Raw genomic sequence first — 11,704 nt, 5'->3', positions numbered from 1 at the left:
CAGAAAACTACTGATCACTTTGCTCACATTTGTCTCCCATATAAAAGTTTTGGTTGCATTAAAAAGGTTCAGAATGCTTATTATGCAAGCTGTGGACAAAGAAGGCTTTAAAAATGAGCAAAGTAAGAACTGAGTGTATCTGATTTTTTCCCCCATCAGGCCTTTTCTGTCTCCTGGTGACAGGCCAGATAAACAGTGACTCACACTCTCCATTGCCAGGTCCCCATACATACCACCATTTTCCAAACCTCTCTCTATGGCAAGCCATTTTAACATAAAATCAGTTTAACATTACTCTCCATAACTACTTTGTAGATATCTAAAAATGTATTTTTACTCGACACATTTTCACTATCTTGACTGGTGAATTATTATATCTACATTCACATTCTGAATAGTAAGAATAATCGTTGAAGATATCTTCAGCTGCATTTTGACGAGTTCCTTTCAAGGCATCAATTGAAGGGTCTCATCTATAATTATTCTAGTTTCAGATTTCTTTAATGAGAATCGAACTGATCAGACTGGAAAGTGAGATATCTTAAATTTACTTTATGACAATTCATAATTTTATTTTTGGTTTCTGAAATATATATGTTTCAGAGAGTCAGCAATTAATTCCAAATATCTTGAATTAAAGCTTCCATATAAAGTAATGGTGAATCTGACATCATTTTTGCTTGTCAGTAATCTCAAGTTCGTATTTTGTCTGATCAAAATGTGTTATGTTTATAGTCATGAGACAATTTCAAATATCTGGATTGTAAGTGCACTGTAAAAACTCATCTAGTGCAAATATATTAGTACAGTTAAAATTAGACAAAACTAACTTACAGGTGACTTTCCAGAAAGTTAAATGAGCTTGTTTTAAGTAAGTAATTCCTCAATAATGACTGTTTTATTATAGGATTTTTTTTCCTTATGTAACACATTTTTTCTGTATTATAAACCTTCTTTTCTTTTTTTTTAAATCAATATTTATTTAAAACAAGCTCCTATATCTTGCTGAATATTTACTTTTAAGCTAGTTTTGGCTTATACCAACTGGAACAACTGTGTTTTTGCAGTGAGATGAGACCGATTTTATGTTATAACAGCTTGCCATACAGTGAGGCCTTCATCTCCCTCTCCCGTACTGTATTCGTTCAACCTCATCTCAGCTAAGTTTTCCTCTAATGCTCTTACAGTAATGACTTGTTTTTTGTTTTTGTTTTTTTGGTTTAAACTTTGTAACTATGAGCAACCAGTCGAGAATCCCGTGGAAAACCACGAGGACTTCCGAGGTTTCCTAATGACGCTCCACTCCTGCGTGGAAACAAATGAGAAGCAGAGGCAACCCGGCGCTCTCCTCCGTCTGCCTTACAGTGACTCACATGTGAAGAATGTGGTGGGCCGGTCCTGCAGTTATTAATATCTCCTTTCCCGGGGTCCGCTCATTCCCACTGTACCTGTATGAAAGATTTCCCTGTTTGAAGGGTCTGAGTGGAAGGACGCCACACCCTCTACTGTGTGTTTTGAGAAGGAAAATCTGAGCTAATGTGCAAAACAAGATCACATCCAGCATAAACGAACCTTATTTGGTCACAAACTCATTTTATTCTCAGGGTGTTCAAAAAGCAGAGTGAAGGAGAATCGAGCTCTGCGTGACTGAAAAGAGTCACAAACTGTTTCAAACGCTTTCTGCCCACAGCATGTTGTAGCAGGTTGCAGCAAGTTGCAGCAGGTTGCAGCAGGCTGCAGCAGGTTGCAGCAGGCTGCAGCAGGTGACCCCGGCGGCAGCGCTTACTCAACAAAACCGGGGTCTCCGCCTGTGCGTCACGCAGCAGCGGACATGCGGGGATTCCTCACAGCTGCTGCTCTTCTGCGGGGAAGCAGCGACATCTGGTGGAGGAAGGTTTTCCTTTCCGTTCATTTCAACGAGTTTTCACCAGAAAATGAGTCAAAGCCGTTGGATCAGGAGGGTTCAAAGTGCGGCTCTCGGGCCATTTGTGGCCACGGGACTGGTTGTGTGGGGCCCTTGACTTCAAGATAACAAAATAAATTTAGGCAAAATTATCACAAACGTGTAAAATAGTCTTAAAATAGAAAATGTTGGCTTTAACGTGAAGGATTCTCTTCTTGCATTTTTGCTTCAGCCAAATCTGCTTTTAATGAATTCAAAGAAAAAGTCTTGATTTTATTAATTTGAGTTGATTAAACTTTTATTTAATTAATTTTTTTGATTGATGCCTAGAGAATTAGCAAAATTATTTTTAATAGGGCAAACCTGCAGAACCCTTTTTATGTTTTGGATCTAGAATTATTTACATATTTAATTCCAGTAACTACTTTGTTTAATTTATGTACTGAATGTTAAGTTTAGTTTATAATTTAAACACTTTTATTTTGACCCTCCTTTTGGCCCATTTGACAAAAGTTTGGATTCCACTGTGGTATTTAATTCTGTAATGCCCCAAATATGCAAATGATTTGGTAAACTTTTAATCTTTTTTATTATTTCTGCACTTTAAAGCTGCAGTATATCAGTTTTATTTTCATTATTATTTTTTGCACGTGTTAAAACTGTCGCCATGTTGTGACAGTTTAACATGAGTCGAGTTCAGTGGTAACTAGTTACATTTACTTGAGTAAATTTATAGATTCACTGAATTGTCAATCAACCTGTGTACATGCTGCTAAATGTGCTAATGGTGGAGAAACAACTTGCAGTTACAGGAAAACGGTTCATCTGATCACTGACTACGCTAATTGGCTTTAGCATTCATGACAGACTCTGCTGTCAGAAAGAAGTAGCATATTAGAGGTGATTAACAGCGCTAGGCTCATTTAGCTAATAAACTACCAGAAGGCAGAGGAGCTCCATTTTTTTGCAGATTATCTATCTCATGAACTGTCACAACATGGTGACAGTTTTAACAAATATGTATAAACATATTTTGCATATAAGTTACATTCTGCAGCTTTAGGATTCAAGGATTTTTTATTGTCATACTAACTCACATTTGTTTGCAGAACAAAATTTGGAATCTAATCCCAGATTAAGAAGTCTGATATATAAAGTATGTTTTATATATATTTACAGGATTTCCCCCAGAGTATTATAAGCCTGGCGGGCCTTAAATTATTTTTTACGTTTTACATACACAACTTGTAACAACTAAACTAATATTGAATCAACTTCTATATTTTCCTTGTTTTATTTCCATAATTTTGTGTCAACTTCACGTTTTAACACAGAAACAGTGAACCACCTCAGCACTGTTCCCTCCAGGCTTAGCTAGACTTCTGGGGGAAATCCTGTATGTGTGTGTATATAAACAGTCAAAGCAGATTTATACGTTTCAACAAGAACAGAAAAAAATGGTAAGAAAGTTTATTTCTTTTATTCTAAAAGCTAACAAATCACATCAAAAATAGCATTTTTTTCTTCAGTATTAATGTATTTACATGTCTTTCTGCTCTCAGTTACTGAAGTGAACAAAGATGGCACACATGGTAATTAGAAAATATGTAGTTGTGGGAAAAATGGTTGTAATTTTATGTAATTTTTTTCCAACAAATGACAGAAATGTGAGTGAAACCAAAACATTGAAACATCCTGGGAGTGCTTAGAAGCTGAAATGATTTTTGATGTCTTTGATTTGCTTCATCATGTCTCCGATCTGCTGTCCCTGCTCCCTCAGGACGTCCTGGACCACCTTCTTCTGCTGCGCGTTGAGCGGGACGGCCGTCTTGGACGCGGACATCTCCTTGTCCACCTGCGTCTTCTGGTACTCCAGCTTGGTGTTCACCTGCCGGATGCAGTTGTCCAGGTGTTTGAGCTTGTCGCTGACGCTCTGCAGCTCCTTCCTCATGTCCTTCTCGCTGTTGGACAGGACGGGCAGCTGGCTCTGAAGGCTGCACAGAACCTTCTTCACCCGATTCATCAGCGCCTCCTGACGATACTTTGCGTCTTCGTACTTGTCCGCCAACCTCTCCGCCGCTTCCGTCAGACTCTTCCTCTCCTCCCGGCATGACGCCAGCTCCTCCACCTGCTTGACCTTCTGACCCGTCAGGAGTTTCACCCTCCTCTCCATCTCCTCGCGTGCCATGTCCTGCTTCATGATGTATTCCTCGCGGAACACCTGCGAGGCACAATCAACAGTTTACCATTGGAAAAATCTGAAAGGGCATAATGAGAATCATCCTGTTAAGACACTTTCTGGGTTTCCATTAAATGTGTAACCCCTAATTTTTTTCTGCAGATTAAGTGCATGTATATCAATACCTGGACCTACATATCACATAATATTTATGAATTATTACATTTTATGTTGGTTATGTTACTAATTTATTAAAAGATCCATGCATCCTCACTATACATCAGTAGAGAAGCCTTTACAGAATATATGTAGAAGATATTTTAGTTATATTTGTTTAAAGTATTTTACTGATTTCAATTTTGTGTCTTGATGCAAAATGTTATTTTTTTATTAGCCAAATATTGACAAAGATTTGCCCTCAGTTGTGATGGGAACTAGCTATCGAGATACACATGTAATCAATCATCTTCGTCGCTTATGCCAGTGGAAATATCCGGCTGTTGAACATGTGACTCTGATGACGTAGTTTTGCAAAATTTCAAAATGGCTGAAAAACACCTCAAACAAGCGCAAAAGCTTCTATATGGAAAAACAAGAGTTTTTTTTTTATGTAGTTTTTCCATGAACCTAATCTATTTTCTAATTTCCATTTGCGCAGTCTTATAGTTAATGAAAACGCAGCCAATGGTGGATGGACACTCGCTGCCATTAAGAACCAGAGAAGAAGACCTGCGTGGCTCTGCTGAGGAGCTGCAGACACTCTGCCGGCGGCGTGGACGCCTCCTTGTCACCAGCTTTCAGCACCATGGGGTTGTTGGAGCTCCGCGCCAGGATGCTACGGATGTGCTGCTCAAAGGAGTCGCTGGCCAGGCCGCGGAGGGGCGAGCTGGCGGAACCGGGACCCGGATCGGAGCAAAGTAGCGGTGGAGAGGGAGGACGAATGGAGCTGAGAAGGGGCAACATGATGCACTCATAGCTGGAAGTGATGCAGATCATGGTGGCTCCCAGAGAGAGGTCAGACACGATGAGGAAGCCGCGAACCGGAGCCGAGCGGCGGCTGGGCAGAGGCCGGGTGCAGAGGATGTGCTCCACTATGCAGCGCTTCTCCGCGGCCAGCTCCTGCAGGCTGTCCTTGTCCTCCTCGTTGGATTGGATGAACTTCTGCAGCTTGTTGAGCCAGATGAGCCCCACGCTGTGCACTCCGGCCTCGTGGGTGCAGTGGTACCGCTGTGGACACAGCGGGTCCCGGTGCAGCTTGATGGGGCAGGTGAAGTCAGACTCCTGCGGCTCGTCCTCCTCCGCTGCCACTCTGAGTGTGAGCTCCAGCTCCACGCATTCAAACACGTAGAGAGCCGGAACCGCCTCCGAGCCTCGGATCCACTCCTCCTCCTCCTCACACTCCAGCACCACGCAGTGATACAGCATCCCCGTTTCCGTGGCGATCACCAGGATGCTGGGGACGCATGGCAGGCACAGGACTGCGCATGCGTCGTAGCCGTAGTTGTCCTCCGCGGCGGGATACATGGGTAGTGGTCCGACCGGTTTGCTCACGCTGAGGACGGTTGCATAGCTGGTGTAACTCACGTAGGTTTCCCCGTTTTCATAGAGGATGTAGAGGGGATACATCGGTTGGTTTTTGGAGCACTGCGCAGCCAGCTGCCGCGGAGGACCGGAAGCCGAACCGAAGTCGAAGGCGACTGCAATTTCTCCGAGAGACGCGGCGTAGGAGCGAACCGGCGGGTGGAGGCTGCTGGTTTCATCCTCCGACTGCGACACGGGCAGCACCTTGGCCGGCGTGTGCGGCGACTTCAGCGCGTAGAATCGGATGGTGTTGTCGGATGTAAGCAGAACCAGGTGGGGCTCGTCGGTTTCGCTCGGGTACCAAGCCGCCTGTCTCAGCTTCACCGACGGGGAGCTGGTGAAGAAGCGCTCCGCCACCGGGATGGTCTTGCAGTTGATCTTTTCCCGGCCGCCCTCGAAGTCGGACCGCTTCCCCCACCGCTGAGGGAGCTCCATAACCGAAACTCCTCTCTGGCCGACCAGCGCGACGAGGTGCTGCGTGGGGCTCAGCAGCAGCTGACACACCTGGAACAGAGGCGGGTTGATGCACTGCAGCGTCTGGTACTTCCCGCTGCTGTCGGACTCCGCGGAGTTCAACTGCCGGAGGTTGGTGGTGTAAAACACGCCTTCAGAGTCGTCCCACAGGAAAAAGTCTCCACCCAGACTAAACGTAAGGTTCTTGGCCGTTTCGTTTTCATTTCTCTCGGACTCCGGGTCCAGCCTCTCTCGTATCTTCTTGAAAATAGTGTGATTTGGTAAATCATTCAGCCACCGATCTGCGCCGAACGCCGCCATCTTGATCAACTGACCTAACATTCGTCATCAGCGTCTTCTTTGTGTTTGACAAGGCTTTGCAGCCATGTTCACAGGGCATTACAGCCACCTGCCGGCAGAGGTTTGTACTACAAGTTGACTTCCAGTTTCCTTGAAAATCTCACAATAAAAATATGAAGAACTAAACTGTATGACTTATTAATAATTCTGCCATGTAACCCATTATCACTGGCAATTACATTTTACCATGATGCAACCTAAACACATCATATTTGAATTATACAGTAGATCGTCAAGAAATTCTAAAAAATCAGACAACACACTAATTACTGTCATTGCGTGACAACAATCAAGACCAGATGTCATTTCAGAGGCAAGACCATAGAACTATAAACATTACATGGAAATATGTATGTGAGTAACCTTTATTCAATCAGGTATGTCTCATTGAGATTAGAAATCTCTTTTTCAAGCAAGACCTGGTTGATATCCCTCTGCAAAGCTGTAAATATGACAACAGGACAACGAAATAGAGTTTCGGGGGAAAAAATGCACGCAAAAAGATAGATATAGTAAAACAGTTGTAACTGTATTTACATCTCACAAAAATATTGAGACTTTGACCCTGATATTATATTATATTATTATATTATATTATATTATATTATATTATATTATATTATATTATATTATATTATATTTTCTGTGCAATCATTCAACAGACCTGTCAGGTTCCCTTCCCAATATGGCGGACTATTTTAACGTTCCGGGCTGATAGGTACCCATCAGTTCCATGCTGCCCTTGGCAACGCCTCCTAACGTATGACTGTGGCCCGGTGTCGTACATTTTGCAGACTCACCATGGCGTTGAAAGAGACAGCGGGGCTGTATGAGACTCTGAAAGCTGAGTGGAACAAGAAAAACCCGAACCTGAATAAATGTGGGGACCTTCTGAGCAAGCTGAAGGTGACAGATCTGTCTGGTTTATTCATTTGTTTTTGTTTGAGTAAAATCGGGATTTATTTCGACACTCTGAAGCTGGATTAGCTAACAGAGCTAGCATGCTAACATCTTAGCTTAGTAGAGGTAATGTTTTGCAGTTAGTATGATATCTACATTTGATTCTAGTCTTATCTACTTTTGTAATAACCTTTATTTATATTTATATTTTTACGCTAAGGCATTTTAAAAGTCGTTTTAAAACTGAAATTACAGCTCGATAAACAAATGTATAATGTGTTCTTTGAGGTGCTTCTGTATTGAAAACATCTAATCTGATTAAATATGGAATAATTATTCGTATATTTAGAAGAAGATGTATATTTTTCTACTTGTACGGATAATTTAAATGCTAAATTACACAAAGATAAACTCTAAAAGCGTTTATATATGCATTAAGCTTTTTACTGTTAAAGCTCAACAACACTAATATTAATTAATGTACCTTTTGATTAAATCTGGGATTATAACAGAAACCTGATTGTTGGAGTTATTTTGCAGGCATTTTGAAATTATTTAGTCATTATTACTTACCTATTGTCTATTAGATTTTTGAGTCGATTGTTTAATTTAGTCCTTTTGGTTCATTTTGTGCTATTTTTCTCACACACACTTTTTAATTCTTTGATTTTTAAAATTAGGTTTTAGTTAAAGAAAATATTCCTCAAATTATAATAACACAGCAACCGTCCACTCAGGCAGTTGAAATATAATTTGTTTGGACAAAAACTGCAGTAAACCATCTTTGCTAATTATTGTTTTTGCAGGTTTCCCTGCTGGATCTGAACTTTTTACCTACCAGTGGCTCTGCGATCACCAAGCAGCAGCTCATTTTAGCTCGTAAGTAAACAGAATCAGGTTGAGCTCCAGTTGTCTTGGAAGACGTTATAATGAAATGTTAGTTTTAATCAGAACTGACTCATGTTTCAGGGGATGTCCTTGAGATCGGAGCCCTGTGGAGCATCCTGAAGAAAGACATCCCGTCTTTTGAGCGATACATGGCTCAGCTAAAGTGTTACTACTTTGACTACAAGTAATGTCCCATGTTTTATCGTTTACATTCTTGTGAGAATTTATTTTGAACACTTGAGTTTGTATTGTAATATATATATATTTTTTTGTCGTTATGTTTTAGGGATGAACTTCCTGCAGCCGCCTACATGCACCAGTTGCTTGGACTCAACTTGCTCTTCCTGCTCTCTCAGAACCGAGTGTCTGAGTTTCACACGGAGCTGGAGAGACTAAGCGCTCGAGACATTCAGACCAACATTTACATCAAACATCCTGTCTCCCTAGAACAGGTGGAGTCATTTATTCCTGCTGGAAGAGAGAACACCAAATTTACTTTTATCAATTACAGATTTGAATTTCATTTTTAATTAATCTGTTCTGACAAGTGGAATAACTAATTTATTTTTATTTTACTGAAAAGAAGAACAGTGTTGATTTTTTTTTTTTTTACAAAAAGAACAGCTTAATTTTTTCTTTTATTTAATTAAATAATAATTAATAACAAAAAGATTAATAATTAAAAATGTTTTTAATTATTTTAGTTTTCATTACCAAAATGAACAGTTTTTTTTTCTTTTAACTGAACTACTTTTTGTTTTATTTTAACAAACAATTCTCTTTATCTAAACAATTTATTTTTAAAAGTACAGTTTGTCTTATTCTTTGAAATAAAAAACTGTTTTGTTTTTAAAGAACTTTTTTATTTATTTAAATAAAATAGTTTCCCTGTTTTTCTATTCTGACACTTTCAGATATTCTTAATGTTGAAAACATCAGATGAAAAAAAAAATCTGTTAGCAACTTTTCATCAGCTGGTTGTTTTTAAGCTTTATGCAGATTTATCAGATTAGTTAAAGCCGCTACAGATTGTAACTTAATCGACTTTCCTCTTCATGCTGTGATACAAGCATCGTTCATGTCCTGTTTTATTCCTCATCTCAGTAAAATGTATTTGCACATTTTTATGTATAATCAGGTAAATAATTTAAAGATAAACTTCCACACAGACGAGCTCTGTGTGTGAAAACAGCTTTATGATCTAATGCCTGCTGTTGGTGGATGTGTTTCTAAAATGTTGTCCATAACAACCCAACCAGATGTGAATAATTAATCCTTCCTCTCTTGTCATCTCAGTACCTGATGGAGGGAAGCTACAACAAGGTTTTCCTCGCCAAAGGAAACATCCCAGCTGAGAGTTACAACTTTTTCATAGATATTCTGCTGGACACCATCCGGTAGGAATCAGATGAATATTAGTGGCTCCCTGCATCTCTTTTTTCATTCTTAGTGGCGAGATCTGACTATTCTTCGCTCAGTAACAACTTCCACACTGAAAATGGTTGTCAGCAACGTTCATGTGTGGTGCAGTCACTGATTGGAAAAGGTCAGGGGTTAAAGGTCAGAGCAAATAGAGCTGAAAACGATCTTACTCTAAATCAGCTGGTCAGCAGCCGATTTATATATAAAATTTTTTTTCTATTTCATCACAACGAGACAAAAGAACAAGATTTTCTACAGATAACACTGAAAAACACAAACTACTACGAAGTATATTTCTTCAGTTCCTAGTGTAATATCTCATTATACGTAAAATAAAACAAAAGTAACTTTTCAGGAGCTTTTAAGTAGGTAACTCCTTAATATTGATAAAAAATACTAGTTAGTATTCAAGCCATTTTTATTTAAATTATTTAATTTAAATAATCTGCCGGTGGCTCTAATACTTTTCTTTTTACATTTTTAAAACAAAATTTGATCAGTAAATGGAGGAATATTTTATTCCCCGATTTAAAAGAATCATGCTTCTGCAGTTTGGTAAGTTATATTATAACTTTATAATATATAATTTGAGTTAGAAACAAAACTCAAAGGATTGTGAAAGTTTATTTTAATGAAACCACTCGCAACTGCAGCTAATATTTATTTTAGTGATCAATTATTCTTAGGATTAATCGATTAATCTGATAAAAAAAATACATTTAGCAGATTTTTCATTAGACCACTTAAGCTTTTTATACAATATTAGAAGAATAAATAAGAAAATTAATTAACATTTGTTACCTAAAATGCAACAACATAACATTCCCTTAGTGAGTGTTTCATATTTTTGAAATAAAAAGTGAATAAGCAGCTGAAGATCACTCCAAACACGAACATGTGAAAAGTTTAACACAAATCAATACAGTGCAGACCAAACTGATCATTTCTTTGGATTAATCAACTGATAATTGGATAATAGGAGCTTTTTACAGAATCTGGAACTGAAACTGTCACTTGAGAAGCTCTGGCTAGAAAATATTCATAGACAAAGAAGATTTTTTTATCTTTTAAATCTGAAATGTGTGAATTTTTCATTCAGATTTTGTTTTAATTACAGCTCTGATTGTGTTGTTCTGTCAGCAAAGGGCTTTTTCTGAGTCTGTATACACCAATTAATAATAATTGGCTGACAGTTATTTAAATAATCAATTATTCACGATTAATCGCTTCAGCCCTGTTGAGGTTAATGTATTTATTCTCTTGCAGTGACGAGATTGCAGGTTGCATAGAAAAGGCCTACGAACAGATCCAGTTCAGTGAAGCGACCAGAGTTCTTTTCTTCAACTCTCCCAAGAAGATGACAGACTACGCCAAGAAGGTAAAACCAACATTTTACGTCACATTAATAAGGACAGAAAGTTCACAGTGTGTTCTCACACGCTGTGAAATATGAACAGCTAAGTTTCTGCACATGAATCGGAGGACGACCCGATGACCTGATGAGGTTTCTGTCCCGTTTGTCCTCAGAGAGGCTGGACTCAGAACCGGGACGGTTACTACACCTTCACCACCCAGCAGCAGCGGACGGAGGAGGTGAACATCCCGTCCACAGAGCTGGCGCAGCAGGTCATCGAATACGCGCGGCACCTGGAAATGATTGTGTAATCCGCCCCCGGGAAACACTCGGCCACGCAGAGACAAACACGCCGCAGCGGCAGGAAGCACCAGACCACTTCGAACTCCAGCGCCGCCGTTCCCTCAGGGCGGATCTGCAGACCAAACTGAGTTTAATCTGGATTATTTTCAACATTTACCTTGGACGTTTTTGTTTTTTAAGCTTGATTAAACGCATAGAACTTTTTATTTTCTTCTTTACTTTCAGAAATGTAATTTTTTTGTGCCCACAACTGAAAAACGCCATTAAAATTTGTTTTCTAACCAGTGATGTCACTTCCTCCCCAGACGGTTTATAACAAAATTGTTTGCAATAAACTGTTCAGAAAATAATCCTTAATTTA

General features: G+C 39.5%; 2 protein-coding genes across 2 annotated transcripts; one reads left to right on the top strand and one right to left on the bottom strand.

Annotated features, from left to right (window-relative positions):
• Positions 1-3,032: 3,032 nt before the first annotated feature.
• nup88 (nucleoporin 88) lies at positions 3,033-6,516 on the bottom strand. The gene is made up of 2 exons (XM_055029036.1): positions 4,812-6,516; positions 3,033-4,124 (listed from the first exon to the last, which is right to left on the bottom strand). The coding sequence occupies exons 1-2, from the start codon at positions 6,456-6,458 to the stop codon at positions 3,609-3,611; spliced, it is 2,163 nt and encodes a 720-aa protein (XP_054885011.1). The 5' UTR covers positions 6,459-6,516; the 3' UTR covers positions 3,033-3,608.
• Positions 6,517-7,239: 723 nt separating this feature from the next.
• Positions 7,240-11,693, top strand: psmd8 (proteasome 26S subunit, non-ATPase 8). The gene is made up of 7 exons (XM_055028539.1): positions 7,240-7,382; positions 8,183-8,255; positions 8,346-8,448; positions 8,551-8,716; positions 9,561-9,661; positions 10,953-11,064; positions 11,214-11,693. Exons 1-7 carry the CDS (start codon positions 7,278-7,280, stop codon positions 11,349-11,351), a joined length of 798 nt encoding a protein of 265 aa, XP_054884514.1. The 5' UTR covers positions 7,240-7,277; the 3' UTR covers positions 11,352-11,693.
• Positions 11,694-11,704: the final 11 nt, after the last annotated feature.

The sequence above is a fragment of the Poeciliopsis prolifica genome, unplaced genomic scaffold (assembly GCF_027474105.1).
Source record: "Poeciliopsis prolifica strain line A6 unplaced genomic scaffold, Auburn_PproV2 SCAFFOLD004, whole genome shotgun sequence".
NCBI classification, from domain to species: Eukaryota; Metazoa; Chordata; class Actinopteri; order Cyprinodontiformes; family Poeciliidae; genus Poeciliopsis; species Poeciliopsis prolifica.
The sequence above is the reverse complement of the archived record's forward strand: the minus strand, read 5'-3'. Positions and strand labels throughout refer to the sequence as shown.